Raw genomic sequence first — 22406 nt, forward strand, 5'->3', positions numbered from 1 at the left:
GCATAACTGGAGAGATTAAGACAAAGACAGTGAGCCCCAGGATCTGATGTAAAAGGTGCTGTTGGAATTGTACGTCACGAATGTCCTACTTGGTCATCGCTTCTCTTCATTTGTGAAGTGGTTTTACTAAAATTTTAACCAGAAAATAACACTTTAAGATGGGTGAGTGATATTTAAATAGTTACTGTATTGTTGCAGATACTGTATTACCTTCCAAAATGAGCATTTCTTAAAAGAAAAAAAAGCAGTACTTGAATGTTTTAATTTTACCAAATTGCCCCTGAAGAGAAGAGGTAGCGGTACTGTTGCTTTAAACCAAAGAAATACTCGGGTCTTACTGAGTGCTACTTGCTGTTCATGACATTCTAAAAAATTATAGTTAGATTTAATTCATCTCATTAGTTCTTCTTAGCAGGGACGCCTGGATGGCTCAATCATTAAGCGTCTGCCTTTGGCTCAGGTCATGGTCCCAGGGTCCTGGGATCGAACCCCACATCAGGCTCCCTGCTCGGTGGGAGGCTTGCTTCTCCCTCTCCCACTCCCCCTGCTTATGTTCCCTCTCTCACTGTGTTTCTCTCTGTCAAATTAATAAAATCTCTAAAAAAAAAAGAAAAGTAGATGTTCATAGGGAACCTGGTGCTAAACCAATTTAAAAAAAATAATTCTTCTTAGTAATATATGCCATTTATTGAGTACCCACCATTTGTCAGGCATCCTGCTTAGACCTTTAAAGTTTATTAGCTTAATCCTAACAATTTAAGGTGTGCTTATTATTTCCTTTCTACAAATGAAGAAACAAACTCAGAAGGATTAAGTGACTAGCCCGAGGTCCCATAGCTACAAAATGGCCCATTTAGTTCAGTGTGACTTCACAGCCTCATATTTTCTCTTAAAAAACAAAGTGCTGAAATTAGAAATACTTTCTGGAGAAGATAGTGTTGTAGTAATCAAACAATCAGTGGAGAAAGCTGTAACTAAAATGTTTCAGCTTTACTGATTTTATTTTATTTTTGTTTTTTTGAAAGTATTTATTTATTAGAGAGAGAGAAAGAGCACGAGAGTAGGATGAGGGGCACTTATTCACAGACCTACTCGTCGGTTCCTTCAACAGATATTTACAGGATTCCCCCTGATGTGCCAGGCATCAGGTTAGGCACTGGGGATATGGTAGTGAATACAGCAGAATCCTTATCTTCATGGAGCAGAAGCAGACAGTAAACAATAAGTATGACAGGTCTTGATAAATGCTCTGGATTGAGGAGGGGGTGTCTGATTAGATGGAGTGATCCATGAAGTCCTCTCCCAGGAAGTAACATTTGAGCAGAACCCTGAGTGATAGGAAGGAGTGAGCCCTGCAGCTCTCTAGAGTCCAGACTGAAGGTAACAGCAAGTGCCAAGACCGAGACAGGAGTGTGCTCGGAGGTTGTAAGGAAGGAAGGAGGCCAGTATGGCTGGATCAGGACAAATGAGGACAGCAATGGTAGTAAAGAGATTTGAGGTGTGCTAAGGACTGGGGAATTTATCCTTGGTATGGTTGTTTTGAGCAGGAGAGTGACATGTCATTTCCATTTTTCAGCCCTCATTCTGGCTGCTGTGTGGGTAATAGACTGTAGGAAGGCAAGAGTGGAAGGCTGTTGCAGAGCCCACGTGAAATGTGTCGGTGGCCCGGGCCAGGGTGGTGGCTGTTAAGGGTTAAGACATGGTTGGATTCAGATGTATTTTGAGAGTGGATCTTACAGGGTGTGCTGATGAATCAGACAGACGTGAGGTATGAGGAAAAGAGAATTCAGGGACTCCAGGGCTTTGGCTTGGGTAGCTGGAAGAATGGAAATGCCACAGGAATAATGTTTTATTTTATAAACATGGGTTCTTCCTCCAGATTACCTCAGTTTTAGTTCCTGCTGTGTCTTTGATTGCCTGGATGACTTTCAATAAGGTGCTTTAACTGCCTGGATTTGAGTCCCAGCTGTGCTATTAAGTACATTTCTGACCTTGGGCAGGCCACTTTAATTTTATTGTGCCTTAATTTTCTCATCTGTAAAATAGCTATTATAGTAGCATCGACCTCATATGGTTATTATGAGGGTTAAATGGGTTAAGAATGTAGAGTGCTTAGAACAGTGCCTGGTGCTTAGTAAGTTCTCAGTAAATTCCGACAGAAGTTATTATTATATGAAGTTATCTGTTTTATTTGCTACCACTATCCCTAGAACCTTAAGCAATGTTTGGCAGCTGATAGGTGCCCAGATACTTCTTTTGTGAGTAAACAAGGAGACGAATGAACTGATAAATGGCAGCCCTTTCCTTCATAGCACATGCCCCTATGTTCCCTATTTTATTTAAGCCCTTTCAGCCTTCTGGGGTTTTTTTCCTTTGACTTTAGTGAGAGTGGGTCCAGCTTGCTGTTTGTTTTTTGTTTGTTTTGTTTTTCTTTTTTGCTAAGCAGTTAACTTATTAAGCCATACTTGATGGATATTGACTAAACTTATGGTGGTAATCCATTCATTATGTATGCATATATCAAATCATCATATCATACACCTCAAACTTACACATAATGTGTCAATTATATCAATAAAACTGGCAAAAAATGTGTTTTCATTTAAAAAAATGAAAAAAAAAAACTCCATACTTCCCTTCCACATTTATTTGCAGTTTTATTTTTCTTTTAAAACATATGTAAGTATAAATTGGGGCTTATTCACTCTGTTTCTTTGATAAAACCATTTGTTTTTTGTGAGGCTGTTTGTTTTCTTTACACGGCGTGTGCTGCCCTTTATGCTTTCTGTGTTTTGGTGATGAAGGGTTCTAGCAAAGTCTGGCATTGATTGTTCTCTTAATACTTCTGCTCCTGATTGAGGCTCACATTTCTCTCACATTTCTCTCTCACATCTCAGTACTTAAATGTTAATAAAAGACAACTCTAAGAATTCCTCTCTATTTTTACGTTCTACTACTTTGTGTGCTGTTTGGTTATTTATTCTACCAGTTATATGCTTCTTTCTGTTTTCCTGTGATATGGTGAGAGTTTCTTTGATCATAGTTTCTGAGGAAATTAGAAGAGCAACAGGGAAAGGTTAAGATTTAAACAATCATGCAGTAGCTTCCAAAGTAGTCGGCTTCCCTTTCCTGCTTTTGTGCTTCTCCCTATTGCCTGGATCTGGTCTCTCAGATTAGGCCAGCTATCTGCTCCTTCTATTCTCCCTGAGATATAGATGTGGAGGGAAAGTGTGAAGATGAAGGTCAAATGTGGTTATAATATTAATAGGAATGTAGATTGTGAATACAGATTGAAAATCTGTTGCTACAGATAAAGAAAAAACGATCTTAGTTGAAATTTAGATAGTATCTCTATCTTTAAGAGGAGAAAATTGAAGCACATTGGATAGAAGGTCACAGACTATGTTGGATGGGGACTAGAACTTAGTTTTTACATTTCTGGTAAGTAAGTATTCAATTTTTCAGTGAAATATTAGATTTTCACTTGGAGTTCATTTGCAGTGGAATGAGATCATCTAAGATTATAACATTAGGAAACGTGAGTTATATAGAAACATTGCCAAGAGTATACAAAAAAATTCCATAGTTGATGTTAAAAATAAGCTTTATTCTTCTCTTTTGTGATCTGAGTGGTGGTGGGAACAGAGCTTGTTGCTTAAAGTAGTCATGCAGGTAATAGATTATCCCAGCATCAAAGAGAAGGCCGGAAATGTATAACTGATTTATTGGCAACATGAGTGGCTACTGTCCCTTAGATTATGGTGGCCACTCTTGAACTCACAGAGGGTGTTTAAAATTACTTAATAGTTGCAGGACCCACTGTTGGCATTTATTGTCAAATGGAAGATCACAGATGAGAGGCGTGGGGAGGAATCTACTCTCCTAGCCGACGTTAAGGTGAAAAGCTGAGTTCCCACCCGAACTAATGTTGAAACTCTGCCTTCCTCCCAAGGTTGTTGTGAGGATTTAATGATTTTTTTTTTTTTGGTATGAAAGCAGTTTGCAAATAAAGTGCTCTTTCACATAAGAGGAGCAGCATTTAAAAACTCATTTTCATACTTAAAAATCCTTTATTGGCACTGTTACAAAGAAAACAAGATATTTGATCTACTTCCGATTTTTCATGCATTGTTTAATGGTATTTACTTCTTAATAGCAGTTGTTGTTTCTTTTCCTAGAAGCCAATATGTAACATTACATGTTATTTCATTCTAGGGGGCTCGGGTTGGCAGAATAGATGCTTTTGTTCAGAGCTTGGACAAAAATTTTATGGTTCCGGTAGGTGGCGCTATAATTGCTGGCTTTAATGATTCCTTCATTCAGGAAATCAGCAAAATGTATCCAGGTAAATAAATCAGTTGCTCTACAGAAAAAATAACTAACAAAAATCCATTTGTACTAGGCTACTATAATAAATCTTAATTTCTAAAGGTTTTTCCCCCCCCTTCCTGAATGTTAACTTGTTTATCTTATTTCAGGAAGAGCTTCAGCTTCACCTTCTTTAGATGTCCTTATTACTTTATTATCACTTGGATCAAATGGTTATAAGAAGCTATTAAAAGAAAGGAAGGTAAGCTTTCCCTTCAGGTGTAAAATAATACCCTTGACTAAAATTATTCCAGATTATTGGTGTTTTTGCCTTTTGGTTTGCCAGTTTGAGAGTATAGATAGCTAGTGTGGTCCTAGGGGATTTACTTTGATCTGGAATCACTCCAGTTGGTTTTCAATTAATCATTGTCTCCTGTGTGTTCAGATATTATGAGGGATCTTGGGCAGATGAGTTTGCTTTTTTTTTTTTTTGAGAAACTCCTACATTAGAGATTCTTCTTAGTTTAGTAAGATTCAGTTCATGTATCACTTAAAGATAGAGGGTCTTGAGAGACAAATGGACAAGTTTTTTCTTTCTGTTTTTGGAAGTCTGAAGACTTGTATAGGTGTGAGATGTCAGTCACAGGAGGAAGAACGGTCAGAAGTTGGCCAGCTTCTCATTCTAAAATAATAAATTCATCCCTTGTCATTGCTGGAATGCTGAACTCATTGATTATGTTGGCTGTGAAAAGAAAAGTGACATTTGTGCTTGAAAACTGGACTTTGTCTCCAACACTAAAAACTGTTTTAATTAATTCAGGACAACTCCAAAATTGTAGACAGAGACAGTGTTGGCAGGGCGGGTCAGACTAAATGTTTTATTCATCTCCCATCAGGGAGAGCTAGAGGCCCCTGTACAGTTTTTGTATCTGTGTAAGTTTCTAACATTTAGTAGCAATTAAAGTCCCTTAGATTTATAATAGTACTTTATTTTAAGATATTTTACATGTATTCTCTGATAGCCTTATGAACATGGAACAGAAGTTGAAAAATTTTGTTCCCTAGTTTCCTCTAGTCACCCCTCTCCCCCCACCAGTTCAGTCCATAGGAAAGTAATTGCTTACTTTGTATTATGAGGACATCTCTTAAGATTTACGTGATGTAGGAAAAGAGGATCAACATCAGTCTTTAGGAAATGCACCTGAAAACCAGGGAGTTACCACTACACACCTAGAAGGGCTAATATAAGGAAAACTTTGCCTCCAAACTGGCAAAGATCTCAAGCAAGTAGAGAACTCTCAGACATTGCTGGTAAGAACACAAATGGTACAGTAACTTTGGAAAACACTTTTGCAGTTTTCATAAAGTTAAACATATGCTCACCATATAAACTAGCCACCCCACTCCTAGCTATTTACTCAAGGGAAATGAAAATTTATGTCTGTACAAAAACCTATATACATCAATGTTTATAGTGATTTTATTCATAATTGCCAAACCCTGGAAACAACTCAAATGTCCATCATCTGGTGTATAAACAAACTGGGTACATATATACTCAGCAATAAAAAGGAACAAATTACTGATATAAGCAACAAAATAGTGGCTCTCATATGCATTATACTAAATGAAATAAGCCAGACTCAAAGGGCTACATATTGTATGGTTTCATTTATATGCCACCCCGGAAAAGGCAAAAAATATCAGGACAGAGAAAAGATCAGTGGTTTCCAGAGTCCTGGGTTGAGGGAGGGGACCCATGGAATGGGAAAATGGTCTGTATCTTGATAGTGGGAGTAGTTTCATAACTGTATGTTTGTCCAAATTCATGGAAGTGGGCCCCTTGAAAACTGGGCCTCTGAAATTTTGCTATATGTAAATTATGCCCCAATAAACCTAACAAAGATTTTCAAATGATTAGAATAAAACTGCGTTTGATAAACTCCCAAAGGTAATCATCGTGGTCATAGATTGTTGTAGCTAAGAGAAGACCTCAATAAATGTTCCAAGGAACCTTTTTTCCATATGACAGATGAAGCCTGATTATAGATGAGCAAAATGGTCATGGGTTTATATTGTTTATATGAGAGTTTAGTTGTATTAGATGCCAGTGGGCCTTAGCTCTTCTATAACTGGTTGTTTCACTGTGGAAAAGATACTTGAACTCACAGATTTTTTTGTCAGGTGTTTCCATTGTCCTCATTTTTACAGGGAATGGAAGGATAGAGAAGTAACATATATGAGGTAAATTGTGGGACATGGGCTTAAAGCTAGGCAATTGGGCCTCTGATCCTCTGTCTTAACCTCTACTCTTCTGCTTTTTTCTTACATGGATAAATAGTCTAGCCTGGTAGCTATGTAGTTACCTTATATAGCTCTAAATCCGAAGACTTAGGTCTACTAATATCCAGAGGAGGCAAAAAAAATGAATAAATTTAGTGATCCTGGCCAAAACTCAGTTATATTTTAGAAAGGATATAAGCCATTTGCTTGTGCAGAATCACTATTGTTGGGAACGGCCCCTCCCTGACTCCAGGTGATCCTACTGAGACTATCAATCACAGCCTCCCTTCCTGCTTTGCTCAGAGGGGTGGGCATGTGATCTGGCTAGCGTGGTTTACAGGTGGGCATGTGGAGGTAGAGTCCTTCCAGCAGGTCTGATAGGTCCTTTAGAGAGCGAGAGGGTTTGCTGCTTTGCAGATAGTAAACTACTCAGCTGCCATATTTCTGGCCATGCCAAGAAAGCCTTCCTGGGACTCGAGAATATGAGAGGGAAAATGGAAGAGTCATTTGAGTCTCTGGATCCAGACATGTCTGCTTGTGGACTTGGCTGTGAGATGAACCACAAATTCCCTTTACCGTTTTAAACTAGATTATCTGGGGCGCTTGGGTGGCTCAGTCGGTTAAGCGTCTGCCTGCGGCTCAGGTCATGATCCCAGGGTCCTGGGATCCAGCCCCGCGTCGGGCTCCCTGCTCAGCGGGAAGTCTGCTTCTCCCTCTCCTGCTCCCCCTGCTTGTGTTCCCTCTCTCGCTATGTTGCTCTCTTTCAAATAAATGAAGTCTTTAAAAAAAATAGATTTCTAACACTGATACTTTTGATTTCTCTTACACCCTTGAGTCCTTTGTAATGTGTCCCAACATTCATTTCCTCCTTTCCGCTTCTGCTGCCACCACCCTAACTCAGGCCCTTACCATATCACAGCTAGATGCTTACCGTAATTGACTAATTCTTCTCCTGAGCCCCAGTCTTAGTCTGCTCTAATTTGCTATGTTATAGCAGAGTGCCAGATTAATATTTTCAAGTTCTTCAAGTTATTCTGCTTTGGGTTCTGGTTGCCTGTAAGACAAAGTCCATATTCCTTAGCCTGCCATCATGATCCTTTATAGTCTGGTCTCACATTACTTTGGCAGTATTGGACCTTGCTCTGCTCATTCATTTATTCAAAGAAATGTTTATGCATAGGCCCTAAAGTAAATTCACAATGAGACTCACATAGTCTCTACCATCATGGAAATTATAGTCAGGGGAAATCTAGATATTAAATAAACAATTATAAATCTGTTTGGCATTATGAAAGGACAAGCAGAAGGTATGGGACCATGTAGCACCTAACCCAGCTGGGGCACGTAAGCCAGTTCTGGCAGGGTTGGGAAAGGCCGCCCTGAGGAAGCGACATCTGTTCTGCAGAAGTACAACTCATCCATTTATTAGACTCCTATGGTGTCATCATAAACTAGAATGGATGGCCAAAATAACTGTCGAACTCGTAAAGGGTATTTTAGACTGAGTCTAGAAAGCAAAGTACTGTGCCAGTTATTGGAGAGTCTGTTCCACATCACTTCATCAAACTGGCTTTCCTTTAGCTAAATTCAGAGTCAGGAAGTCTGGAGTGGGGTTCAAACAACTGCATTTGTAACAAACTTCTGTGATGAATCTGATGCACATCCTAGTTTGAAAACCATTGTTTTGGGGGCACACAGGTCACTTGTATCTCTAACAGAAACTTGGAGAAGAAACATAACAATATCCTAGCATTTTAATACATAGGTAGATAATATTTTATGGAGTTTGAGACTGCATAAATACCCCAAATATCAAAGCTTAATGATATAACTCGTTAAAAAAATAATAATATATCTTGTTAGTTATCTGATCTTTTCAATTATCCTAGTGGTAGTCTTTTCTTTACTTTTTTTTAAAGATTTTATTTATTTATTTGAGAGAGAGAGAATGAGAGATAGCATGAGAGGGAAGAGGGTCAGAGGGAGAAGCAGACTCCCCGCTGAGCAAGGAACCCGATGTGGGACTCGATCCTGGGACTGCAGGATCATGACCTGAGCCGAAGGCAGTCGCTTAACCAACTGAGCCACCCAGGCGCCCTATAGTCTTTTCTTATATTGTTGCTGCTCTTTACCTTTCAATGATCCCTCTGCAGATTTTTGGAATATATAATAGCTCTGATAAGACTATTACATAAAGCTTTAAGTTAGACATTTAAAGATTATTCTTTATAATGTAGATAGAAACTTTAAAACTTTTTATATGCTGTTATCGTATCAAGCAAGTGTACTATTTAGTATTTCCTATTTCTGTTCTTCTTGAATTGAAACTATATATGATAACTAATAATAGTTATATATTTGCTCTAATAAACTACTATAGGTCTTGAGAGTGATTTTGTCGTTAAATTTATTTAACTAGCAAATTAAGCTGATTATCTGAGTGCATGCCCCCAAAAATCACCATCAGGTGTCTGAAATGAAACTTGGTCCTTGATTATGGGTAGTCTGGGAGACTAGTGTCCACCTTGGAGTTTGCATTCATCCCTCTGTTCTTTGTGTCCTTTGCTTGATATAGTAGATGCTCATCAGATGTTTGTTGAATGAACTAGTGGAAGGTATTTGGGAACACCTAGGTTTAGTTTTGTATAGTCATCTCTTATTTACACAGAATAAGTATCTTTCTGGAAAATTAGAGAGCAAATTAACTTTTTGATACTGACTTACATTATGAATTAGATGTTCTCATAGAAATATTTCTCTATATGGTTATAGTTGGAAATTTGTGAAAAGAAGTGAATTAAAAAGGTGATGACCTGTTGTGTGTAACAGGTATTATACTTCTGGGAGTAGGTCTTCCTCTCTAGCAGGTATTCCTCTTCCAAAATAATTTCCTTACCTTAGGATTTAGGACTTGTTGATTTTAGGGGTGCTCTGTTGGAATCTAAGAATTTCCATGATGCCATGGTTCTTCTGATTTTTGACATTTAGGTTTTGACTTAAAATTTTTCAGCTACTTTTAGAGGATTCCAGACATCCATGCATGTGTACATTTTGCTTAGCATGAAAAAGAAAATCCACCTGCTTTGGGAATGACCTGTAGAAATATGTAGCTTAACTGGTAAATAGATCCAGCAGGTAGCCCAGCTTTGCTTCTCATTGGGACTTTGTTCATCAATGTATAAATATTTTATGGGCCAGATTTTATATTCTAGTGATATTTATGAATTGGATGGCTCCATCTCAGATGTTAAGAGGTAACTTCTCTTTGTAACATCCAGAACTTTGTTCTTTTCCTTTTATCTCGATGGAGTAGAGTAGGATTCACAGGGATAGGACAAGAATAGGATTGTAGCTACAGGGCATTAACATGTGTCTGTAAGAGTCCTGCCAGCTAATGTTAGTTATTATTTTTTAGTTATTTTTTTTTTTAAATTTATTTGAGGGAGAGCGTACAAGTGTGAGGTGGGGAGCAGGCAGAGGAGAGGGAGAGAGAATCCAAGCAGACTGTGCAACTGAGCGCAGAGCCTTACTTGGGGCTCGATCTCCCGGCCCTGAGATCACGACCTGAGCCAAGACCAAGAGTCGGATGCTCCACCGACTGCACCACCCGACGCTCCACTAATGTTAGTTATTTTAACCTGAAAACTCTTTTAGGAGGGAAAAGTAGGTGGGTGGAAAGTGAGCAGCACTTTTATGAATGTTTGTTGTGTGCCAGGAGCTCTGCGGGGTTTATTACACTCATTATTTCATGGACTATTTAAAGCAAGTTTGTGAGGTAGGTATTATCCCCATTTTACAGATGAAATTGAGGCTCAGAGGTGTTAAGTACTTAGCCAAAGAGCACAAAAAGTGCCAGAACTGCCACTGTCTGATTAGGTCTGTGTGATTCTAAAGCCTCTGCGCTTCATGTCTCACCACTCTCTTCTCGCTGCTTCCAATCACGCATCCAGCATTGAGGGAGTGCTTTCCCACTCTGGGCTGGGCGTTGGAGCCATAAAAATGCTGATCTCGTGACCCTCTATTCTTAGCTACTGGAGGTATGTAAAATCCCAAAGGCTCTAATATATTAATTGGTTATATTTAAAATTCATTGTATAGAATTTACTTAGAGACTACCTGAAGTAATCTTCAAAGTAGTAAAGTGCTCCTTTGAGAACTCTCATTGTAAGTGAATAAAAGTTTACTCTTTAACAACTTCATTCAACAGGCAGATCTTTTCATTGAAAAATGTGGTTGTCCTCGATAAACTGTAATTGCATATATGTAGCATAAATATTGTTTTTTTATTGGATTTGTTGCAGAAGTAAGGGCCTCTTTTGTTTAAATGGACTTGCTCTTGAACTGTGAAAATTTAATCGTGATAGTTTATCGGTTCAGCTCTGGAGATGCTGAGGTAAAGCTATTTTGCTTCAGCTATTTATATACCATCACTGAGAGCTCCTTTTTATATTATCAGTGTTATTGCGTACTAAAAAAGCAGTGTTAAAAGAAAACTTAGGATTTTTTTTTTAATTCTGTGCCCTTATTCATCACAATGATATTTTTAGAGGTTATTTCATCTAGTATATCTCTTCAGAAAGGGCTTTATCTTTTCACAGTAGAGGCAGACAAGAACTCAGCTTGAAGCCACTCCTTCTCAAGCCTTCTTTTTTGAAGGGTGAAAGGATCAGAGAGAGTGGAACTGTGTGTGTGAATTGAACCTCTGTCCTTAGCCCCTTCCCGATCCACACATCTTCACTGAGGGGAGAAATGGCCATGAATTTAACTGAAGAGGCCTTTAAGAAAAGGGGTTAAAATTTAAGACACCATTTCTATGAGTTTCTCTCTGCAAAAAGAAAGATCAGTCTTAGAAGTTTCTCCTCACTTCTCTTTGCTTTTGGAGAAGGCCATCATTCTGCTTAGCTTTCCTTTTAGAAGAGTGCTTTGCCGAACAGGGCAAGCAGGTAATCATTCATTGTTGCAAATATCTGCTGAATTGGACAAGTGCAGAAGAGGAATGACAACGGATGGCTGCTCCAGCGGCTAGCATTTGTTAGCTGAAGCTCTGGGAGACAAGCTAAGTTCTAGAAGAACATCAGACATACAGCCTCAAACACTGTCCTATAACAAAGCTAAGTTTGGAAACATGAGGAGATTTGCCGCCCTAGAAGTGGAGTTCTTGAATCTCAACAAAAGGGTGGCATTTCAGGCCTGGCTGTGGGACCTCGACAGAAGAGTTTTTGGAAGCCGTGCTTTAGCCTGAGATGCACGGCCTGCTGAGAATGCCTGGGTCCTGTCGGCTGGTCACAGGCAGAGCAACGTGTACTGCATTTAGTACTGGTGTCTGCGCATATGGACCTCTGTGTGTGTGGATCTGTACCCGCAGTCTCTTGTCCATCTGCCCTTTCATGGTATTGTGGACATGTTAGACCACTTGTTATGTTTCCCTTTTGATTTATTACTGACCCTCCAAGACGTATTATGATAATTTGCGAAGTTCTCTTTTCATCTGGTCTTGTAACATGCAACAGTATGTTTCAGAAAACATGATACATAAGACATTTTGCCTTAAAATTTAGTGAATTATGCACATTTGGGGGTTATGGGGAGGGATAGGCTAAATGTTGGGATTTACGACTGCAAATCAGTTTGTGAAAGGCCACGTGAAAGATAATCCTTAATATAATTCAACTTCCCTTCCATTAACATCTTGAACTATGGTGTAAAGTTTTGTATTTTTATTCTAGAAATATAGCTGACATTAGCATTCAGGTGTGCAGTTCAGTTTATCTCTGGTGAAGACTCTTTTAAAATTAAGTTAAATACAGCACAAAAGACATAGAAAATCAATAATATTTCATTTCTTTTAAGTAAGATCTTTCTATATACATTTGCTTTGGGTGCTTATAAATTTCTCCCTTTACAGAAGTATTTTATAATAAATGTCAGTTATAGATTTAACTGTGGCAAAAAAATAGTGCAAGTTTTGTAGTATTTTTAATATATCAGGGAAAAACTGCTTAGCTAAGTAGTAGTGTAGGAAATAGTGGTAGTCTCCTAAACGATATTAATGGGAGAACATTTAGGGCCTTAAGCTGTCAAATATCGTAGGATTCAGTATATTGTGCATTAAGATATTTAAGCTTCTTTGCTTACTGGATTACCTCTCATAACCTTTCACACAGAGTATTTGCAGTTGGATGTGAATTTGACTCACAAATATTTTCTTTTTTGTCTAATTACTCATATACTAGTGATGTGTAAGATTTAGTTACCTTAGCATTATGTTTGTAGTCTAAAGATATTAGGTGCAGTTAAAACAATTCTAGTGGCATTAGGAAGTGATTGCTAGAACCAGTTAAAACTGATTTGTTATTAGCAATGGAATATTATGAAAATCTCAGTTTTTTAATAGCCATGTGTGCATCAGTAAGTTTAAAAGCACCCTCTAGGGGTGTTACTAAGGAAACATTTCCTCTTTTTTTGGAAATAGCTAACTATATATTATATAACTGGTATAACTATATATTTTTTCAGGTCAGAGTATAAAATATACCATGTTGACAAGGGTAAAAATGTTTGTGGTCTTAAGTAGACTAATTAATAATTAACAAACTTGGTAGACTTTTCCTCTTCTTATTCTTAACAAAAGAAGGATTTAGTAGGATCAGACTGTCTAACCTTTACCTTAGAGAAAACTGAAGTAGTTTTTGTGGCCTTTGAAGTAGAAATATCATTTCCTGCTGTCTTTACTTGGGTCCAACTCTGTTGGCCATTGGCTCTTTGGTGTATCTTTAGAGTTTTATGTGTTTTGACTATGACTTGGAGGAGGTCAGTGCAAATGGGCTTCTTCAGGAAAGACTTATTTGGGCAGATTTTTATTTTAACACTTTATAAAGAGCTTACTAGAAGAAAGTATAATTTTAGGTCAAACAGTTGCCAATTTAATATTTATTTACAATATTTTGTTAAACTTTGTTAAACTACTTACATATATGTGCACATGTATGTAAAATATTTTTATTTTATTTTCTACTATTAGATATACATTATTTTCCAGAGTAGGACCAAGAATACAAATTTTCATTTTTAGTTGCTATATTCTTTTGAGTTGAGGGAATTGTTAATTTTGAGTTTGTGCAATTTAAAGGAAATGCATTTTAAACTTTTTCCTAAGTTACTTACATACGAAAAGTCTGGCACATTTTTTCTTGGTGTTTGGAAAACAGTAGTGAAGAACACCAAGTCCCTGCTTTCAAGTTTTCCTTTGAGTAGGTAGTCACAGTGAGTACTCATTTAAGCAAGTAAATGAGGTAATTTTAGACTGTGATAAGTATAGTGGAGAACCCAGAATACATAGTGGTTGGAGGGAGATTGGGAGTACATTAATAGGGAAGTCATAAAGGGAGGTCCCATGGAATGTTGCTGGAGAAGAACTGTCTGAGTTCAGGGGAAGCAGGCATGAAGGTTTTGACACTAGAAGGAGCTTGGCGTGTTCAGCGGTTGGAAAGGAGGCTGATGTGGCCAGCGCTATCCTAAGTGGGGGGGTGACAGTTGCCCAGTTGGCTATGTTGGCCGTGCTATTCATCTGGGGCCTTCTAGGATAATCCTTACAGAGGGGAGTCAGTCATCGGGAGGGACATGATCTGCTTTATGCTTTTCAGAGACTACACAGGACCTCTGCATGTAGAACAGATTGTAGAGGGGCAGGAAGGCTAGTAGAGAAATCGTTTAGAATCTTGCCTGTGGTCCAGGGAACAGGTTGATGGCTGCTTGGACTAGAGTGGTCACCCTGGAGGTTCTGAAAAGAGATGGATTTGTGATAGATACCTAATAACCCCCAGGCAGGAAATGTGCTGGTCCTTTGCCTTCTTTACCTAAATCCTGTGGTTTCTGATAGTTGTGGCAGCTTCGAATCTCACTATATTGTGTCATCAAAGGAAAGAATTGCTCCTAGAGCACGTAGATGAGTTAATTTACAGCACAGACGTCACACCAGACGGATTTTGTCTTATTTAATCTGGCAGGTGGCAGTAAGCATTTATTTGATTTCCTTTAAATGTAACATTTTATTGTTGCAGGAGATGTTTTCATACTTGTCCAGCCAACTAAAGAAGCTGTCAGAAAACTACAATGAAAGGCTGTTGCATACACCTCACAATCCCATATCTTTAGGTAATGTATTTTTCTTAAGGAAAAAAAAATCAGTGCTTCTTAACCTTCCCTAGGGAGCTGGTATTTCTAGAAAGAGTATGGATTCTTTCTGGTTACAATGATATTTCTAAATTCATTACAGTATTAATCTGGAAATTGAGAAAGTTTAGCCTTTAAGAATGCTTTAATGTATTTCTGAGATAAAAAGTATACACTGAAAAGAATCCAAATCAATATTAAGTATTATAATGCATATACAGAAAATTACACTTTAACTCCTGCTTCTAACCAAAATAATTTAGTCACTAGTAAAGAACTCTATAAAAATTTTTAAAAAGTTTCTACCAGTTAGCAAAATACCATAATATTAGAAATTAAATCTATATTGTTTTTAATGCTATGATTGTTTTCCTGAGTGCCTTTATGTTAGAGAACTCTGTATTTATGATAATTTCCTTTGTATAAGGACTATATATTTTTGTCACATAGTACAAGGGCTACTAAACAGGTAATATGAATGTTGACTTTTATGCATTTAATTTTTTTTTTTTTAAAGATTTTATTATTTGACAGAGAGAGTGAGAGAGCACAAGCAGGGGAAACAGTAGAGGGAAAGGGAGAAGCAGGCTCCCCACCAAGCAGGGAGCCCGATGCAGGGCTTGATCCCAGGACCCTGGGATCATGACCCGAGCTGAAGGCAGACGCTTAACCATCTGAGCCACCCAGGTGCCCCTATTTAACTTTTAAGTTTCATGATTATCCCTTTTGTGAATATATACAGTATAACATATTTCATATTTTATGTATATCTAAGGAAAGTGAGGAATCAATCATTTGTAACTGAAGCCTTTTTCAGGAATCGGCTTCCATGGAAAACCATTTACCACTGATTTATAATAAAGCCCACCCTAGTTAGTCCTTTGCTGGCTTATAATCTATGTAGATGTTGTAGAAGATGATACGGTGTGGTTTGAATCCCAACTCTGCCATGTACTAACCTCTAACCTCCTTTCCCGCATCTATAAAATGGAGATAATGATCCCTCACATAGTTACAGAATGGGTGAGGGGCACCTGGGTGGTTCAGTTGGTTAAGTGTTTGACTCTTGATTTCGACTCAGGTCATGATATCAGGGTCGTGAGATCAAGCCCCAGGTTGGACTCTGCACTCAGTGCAAAATCTTAAAAAAAAACAAAACAAAATGGTTGAGATTATAAAGTATCTAGTATGGTAAATCCTCAGGAGATGGTAGCTAGTGGTGGTGGTGAGAATATAGTTTACCCACATAACCTCAGAAAGATAGTTCTCATTTTCATGGGCAGAAGTTGATCTTACTTAGTCTTACATATATACTGAAAATATCCCACATTTTCATTTTATAAGGTCTTAAAACATGGTTGAATTTTAATAAACTGTCATATTGATCGTGTCAGTGTTCCATCTTTAATTGGAAAGTTCACTCTTTAGAAAGGTGAGAGGGAAATTCTGTTCTGGTTCTGAGTAGGTTACTTTGTATTAACATCTTTTTGTCTGACATGCAAACAGATCCTTACTATAATTTATTAGGTACATTAAAATGAAATCATGCCACTTGACCATGAATAAAAAGTAATGTCTCCATGCCATTTACAAAAAGTGTATGATTCCTTTTGTCTGAGGTACTTAGAGTAGTCAGAATCCTAGAGACAGAAACTAGAATGGATGTTGCCAGGGGGTTGGGGTGGGGGAGAGGAGAATGGAGAGTTACTGTTGAGTAGGTACAGTGTTTGTCTTGCAAGATGAAAAGAATTACGGGGACGGATGGTGGTAATGGTTGCACAACAGTGTGAATGTGTTCAGTATCACTGAGCTGTACACCTAAAAATGGTTGAGATGGTAAATTTATGGTATGCGTATTTTAACACACACACAAAAGTAGGGTCTCCATCATTAAGTATTTATTTTTTGAGTGATTTTGTGCTGGTGAACCAAGGTACATTGGGATCCCTTTTTCTTTTTCAGCTGTGACACTTAAGACACTAGGTGAACACCAAGACAGAGCTATCACTCAGCTTGGCTCAATGCTTTTTACCAGACAGGTTTCTGGAGCCAGGTAGGTATGTGTGAAAGAGGCCTGGATTTATTTGGCTTTTCCAAAAAGTTAACTGTAATAAAGTATTTTTTCCTGAACAATTGTCCCCCAGGTATATGCTGAGCTTGAGAGTTCATCATGGGTGAGGAACAATGAGGTGGAGAGTGTGTAAAGCTGTGATAGCCCACCTGTGGAAGGCCCGTGCTTGAAACAGTCTCAGAAGGACAGGGACCTTGTCTGTTTTCATGGACATACAGAAACAAAGTTTCATCACCTCTTTGTACAAATTTTTATTGTTACTTTCCTTTGTTCGATCATCTTCAGTGGTGTCACATTGTGGTGCTAGAAATAAGTCATCTTCATTACTAAATTCAGATGAAAACATTTTTAAGGACAAGCCCATTTCCTGAACCAAAAAGTTATGCCATTCTTGTCTAAGTACTGCCTTTGAAAAATGTGCTTTTTGCTCTTATATGTACATGGCTTAAAAATGAATTTCATTTTTCATTTTATATTTGATGAGGTCAGAGAAAAATGACTTGAAAAGAAATGTCTTGCTCTAAGTACTCTTCTTTACGTGCCTCTATTAAAGAATTTCTCTGTGACTACCAGAGATTAGAAATTTCACATCAAAGGACAATTTTTTAAAAGAAAAAAAATCTTAGATTAATTCAGCTTTTATCTTGATGAACTATATCCATATACAGCATAGTTTTGACGCTTCTAAAATGGTTTTCTTGGCCTTGCTTTTAGTGTTGCCACTATTTGTCTTTTTGTTTAGGTTGATTTAATTGACATTTTTTTTTTAAGTACTGTTAGAAATCTGCTTATATCAAGTATGCCAAAGAAATCAAGCTTAAAAAAATGCATGTGCCATTGCCAAATATCACTGCTTACTGACCACCACACCGCTGTACGCAGTCACGGAAGTTTTGCTGGATCCTTGCTTTTAAAACCGTCCGTTGCACAGCACAGATCAGATAGGTGTAGTTCCAGCTTGTTGATTACTGCAGGTGATACAAGGCAGTTAGTCAACGTGCTTTGACTTAAGAAATTTCAGTATCCCATTGAAGGATATATGTGTGAAGTCAGATTCCATATTTAGTACAAAAACAAATAAGTTTTTTTTCCTTTTTCTCTGAAGAAGGTGCTAAGGTATCTTTGATTCCTGGAAGTTATAGCTCTTTAATGGAAGATAGTAAATGGTCACCTCCAGGCAGCACTCTTCTACGGAGAATAGCCGTGTATTGTGTAATTTTATTTTAAGGCTGCCACAGTCTGTTTTCATAGGCCATGGTTTATGGACTGTTGTTAAACTTCTTTATCTGTAGATCTGAAGCTTAGGAACACAGCTAATCTGTTGTTTTTGGTGATACCCTGTTAACATCACCAGACACACTCAATCTTTTCCCTTTCAGGGTTGTGCCTCTTGGGTCTGTGCAAACCGTGAGTGGCCACACTTTCCGAGGCTTTATGTCACATGCCAACCATTACCCTTGCTCTTACCTCAATGCTGCAGCGGCCATCGGAATGAAGACACAGGATGTGGATTTGTTCATGAAGAGACTTGACAAGTGTTTAAAGATAGTAAGAAAAGAACAAAATAAAGAGAGTAATGCATCTGGGGTTGACAATTACGACAAAACTGAAGATGTGGGTATTGAAGAGATGGCTTTAAAACTAGATAATGTGCTTCTTGACACGTACCAGAATTCTTCATGACATGTGAAAGGTTTCTTTTTGATCATTTGAAAGAAGTGATGAGGCTGCAGTACAAATAAGCAGTTTAAAGATAAGGCTTGTGCTTTTAGAATTGAGAATGTCATGGAGAATATTTGGTCAAGATACGGAATGCGGTCTGAGCTAGCCATTGATGACTGTTATGTTTTTTTATTCTTAGACTGCCTCAATCATTATGATCCTTAACAGATAAAATATAATTAGGATTTTCCTAATTGTTAGAATATTTGTCAATTAAGTATTATGATTCAGATAATTCTTACTAATGTGACAGTAAAGTTACTTCTAATTCTTTTTGAAATGTGTAAACTGCTTCCTCCTAACCGTTCTCTACCATTCACAAATTACATATGTTTCTGGTCACAGAGAAGTTAGAATGATCTAGTGCTAACTATTTACAAGATGTTGATGTGTGTAAGTCACGGTCTGCCTGTGAAATGGACATTCCCCAGGGAAGCAGAGTCCAGGCGTAAGCTTTAGTTTTCACTCTGTGGCCGTGGTTCTCAACTGGGGATGATTTGCTTATATCTAAGCAACATCTGGGGACATTTTTGGTGGTCACAACTTGTGGAATGCTATTGACATCTAGGGGTGGAGGCCAGGGGTACTACTGCTCAATATCCTACAGTGGACGAGACAACTTCCCAGAACGAAGCCCCAGATCTCAGTAATACTGAGGTCAAGGAAGTACTACTCTGAACCAACTCCTCAAGTAAAGTTTCCTGCAGCAACAGTAGTGCTTCAAAGAAGAAAGCTCTATAAATGTTATCAGATTGTACAGCGTTGGATTCTTAAGTGATTACCAGGGTTACCCGTTCTAAACATGAGATTCTATGGCACTTGTGCATTTTTCCATTTGGGCCAGTGAAAACTTTATTCTACTGTTTTTGCTTTAAGCGGGCTCTGCATATTGGTTAGTTTGTTCCAGTGTTGAGCACAGCCATTATCAAGAGTGCTTAACCTGAGTATTTTTGAGTATATTTTGCTAGGGAGGTGAAAATGATGTAGTAGGCTAAACAGGTGTATTCCCGTCCTCCCCCCTCCCACATGCTCACTTTCTTAGTCTGGTATTCCAGACTTACTGGCTATAACAATTTTTGTTGCTTATTTTTAAGAAATAGACTAATGTCTCAAAGCCTGAGGAATTAGTGAAGCTTTTGAGTACACCAAAATGCCAAAGCCATATTTCTCAAGACGTGCTCGGTGGAGTGGTATTCCTATGAGATGCACGGGGGATAAAGTGTTCCACGGGCAGATCATTTTGGGCCTTCGTAAACCTGCCTGTCGGCATATTGAAGGCTCTGAGAATTCCTTGGAAACCTACTTAAATGTGTCCCTATCTAAAGGTGGAACCTTTTTTCAATTAAATACTTACTGTGACATCCCACTGAACATGATTTTGAAAACATTGCAGTTGAGAATGCAGCCTTGGTTTCTGGGTTGTGTTCTTCCCTGTCGATTTGGTCGTGTAAACCATGTCACACATGAACTCAGACAGATAGCACTCCCGTCAGTGTGTAAGTTAAAATACTCTTGACACTAGCTTGACCACCTTGGACGTCGAGACTGTTGAGATAAAGTACTTAATTATCAATATTGTAAAAGTTACTTTTAAACTATTGTATCTTTGGGGTTCCAGTATTTTAGATGTCTTTTTCTAATAGCTATAACAGCACATTCCAGAGGAGTAAATCCTGGATTAAAAGGTGGTGTGGGGTTTTCTATGTGAATTTGGGACCGAGTTGTAGACCCGAGTCTGCCGGAGGGAATGGAGCAATGTTGCAGATACTAAGTGCTGGTGGCACAGCTTCCTGGACGCGGGGGCCAGGCCGGATTTCTGGAACAAGAGATCTATACCTTGTGATCATCATTTAGCTTGAGAAGGTCGGGGCCAAGAGACCAGCAAATGTTTTCTCATCTGCAGTGTATCAGCAGTTCTTGGGCATCAGCTGCTGAATAGATAATAATTCTAATTGAAGATAAATTACATGAACCCACATGTGAATGGTAGATGTGTTGTAACATTTCATTCCTGGCACATAAAATCAGCTGCAGTTTTTATTATTCTTTCTTTTCAGGGGTTTTGGAATAGCGCTATTCCTGATGGTTTAAATTTGACCTTGAGGTCCTGGAATTCATGAGTTTTTGAAGGGGTGCTGTAGGTTCTGCACATTCAGGCTTGCCTTCGCTCCCACCCCAGGGTCGTTTTTACTCACTCTTGCCCACTTCCACATATAAGTGTAAGAAAGTATGTACGTACAATTATTCATTTTACATTGCTAGTACTGATCGGTAAAATCGGTAAAAAAAAAAAAGTAATTGGCCTTTGTTACCCTTGAACTATGGCAGAGTGGCAACAGGGCGATCCAGTTTCCAATCACGACTAAGATGACCTGTCTTTATGATCCAACTGCCCTTATTAAGGCTCTCAGGTAGAGTTTTGGAGTTTGGTTTTTAAAGTCATTGGACTGTGGTAGCCTTCCCAGAAAAGAAAATTGAATAACACAAAATATTCTTTAGGTCACTACACAATGTGTTACTTATACGCACAGCAGGGAAAGGTATTTTAAAATCCAGCTCTCAGTTTGGCTCTTATGTCCTCTGTTGATGAATTCTCACTCTATCAGGGAATGATATGTGATACCAGCCTCAGGAGCTCAGTGTTCAACCATAAATCTTTCTATTTAGCTTTTTGTATTAGTTGAATGAAGTTATAGAATGTGAATTATTGAATACAGTTTCTGTTCAGCCAATAGGCACTTGATGCACAGAATGGTAAATTTAAATATAAATGAAGTTTTTTCTGCTATTTCTCCCGAGCACATGACTTTCCTGGGGTTCTGTTTCTGTAAGCGCCCCATTGTGTCTGTCATCGGGCCTGAGCCATGGGCTTTGCTTCCATTTGTACACTATACGCCTATGAGAGGCTTTAGTACAATTTGAATGAAATAAAGACAGTTTTTTTTTTTTAAACCAGCGATGTTACTTTAATCTTGAAATTAATAGCTCATCGTGAGAGTAAAATTCTTGTGTCCTTTCAAAGGGGAGAATAGCCAACAGTTGACAGTAACTACAGCAAACTGGTGAGTCTCGTTCGTGTAACACTCAGAGAAAGGTTTTTGCATACATACACGTTTGGTGCACACAAAGCTTGGGGTTTCTCCTCCCATTTCCTAAGATGTCCTAAGTTCTCCCAGGCCCTTAAATGATTTTGTTAGGTTTTACGTTCATGAGGTTGACTTTATATTGGAACGAAAAAATAATCTGGCTTGTATACACAGAAGCCTGGTCATCTCAGAAGTTAGGTACCCTCTGAATAATTTGATAAAAACTGTATATATGCTGTTAGCAGTTAAAAAAAATTCCCGGAAGCAGCTTTTCCTCTCCTGTCACGTGTTGATTCTATAGCCGCGCTTAGTGTATAGGTCTTAGACCTCCCCACCGCATCCCTCTGTGCCTTTCTTCTTGGCTTCCTGCTCCTTCGGCCGTATGCTGTGTACACATGTCAGGTGATGAGTTCAGGGCTAATGAATATATCTTTATAATATCCCACCTACTATTCAGGTCAACCTAAGGCCTTAGGCAAAATCTGGAAGTGTTTATACTGTTTTGTTTTTATCAAGCGGTGTCAACTTGATCTTTTAGAGAAATGTGAAGAAAAGCTATGTTTCACTGTGTAATTGTGAGGGGACTCGACCTACTGGAATTGAAGCTGATGTCAGCCGGCTACCCTATACATTTTACCAAAAGAAAAAAAATGTTTCAAAAAATATTTTTGGTGTAGACTGTTTAAAAATAAAAATTATGTAATTTATTACATGAAATAAATTTTTAATCATTGACAGTGCATTTCCTTATTTTACCTAATCAT

At 38.2% G+C, this 22406-nt stretch overlaps 1 protein-coding gene across 3 annotated transcripts in view; it reads left to right on the top strand.

The window, feature by feature from the left end:
* The window catches only part of SEPSECS (Sep (O-phosphoserine) tRNA:Sec (selenocysteine) tRNA synthase), a 35288-nt gene extending 12909 nt beyond the window's left edge, over window positions 1–22379 (top strand). For 2 of the 3 annotated variants that reach the window (XM_028089657.2, XM_028089666.2), the window contains exons 7-11: window positions 4216–4345; window positions 4479–4570; window positions 14652–14745; window positions 16726–16816; window positions 18214–22379. In XM_028089657.2, coding sequence (XP_027945458.1) covers window positions 4216–4345; window positions 4479–4570; window positions 14652–14745; window positions 16726–16816; window positions 18214–18517 — 711 coding nt within the window. In that variant the 3' untranslated portion in view covers window positions 18518–22379. Of the gene's footprint in view, window positions 1–4215; window positions 4346–4478; window positions 4571–14651; window positions 14746–16725; window positions 16817–16907; window positions 17228–18213 lie in introns of those variants that run through there. The other variant, XM_028089668.1, reaches the window with a different exon arrangement.
* The last annotated feature ends 27 nt before the right edge of the window (window positions 22380–22406 follow it).

The sequence above is a fragment of the Eumetopias jubatus genome, unplaced genomic scaffold, assembly GCF_037043125.1.
Source record: "Eumetopias jubatus isolate StellerSeaLion01/CBP00866 unplaced genomic scaffold, mEumJub1_p1.0 scaffold_2, whole genome shotgun sequence".
NCBI lineage: Eukaryota > Metazoa > Chordata > Mammalia > Carnivora > Otariidae > Eumetopias > Eumetopias jubatus.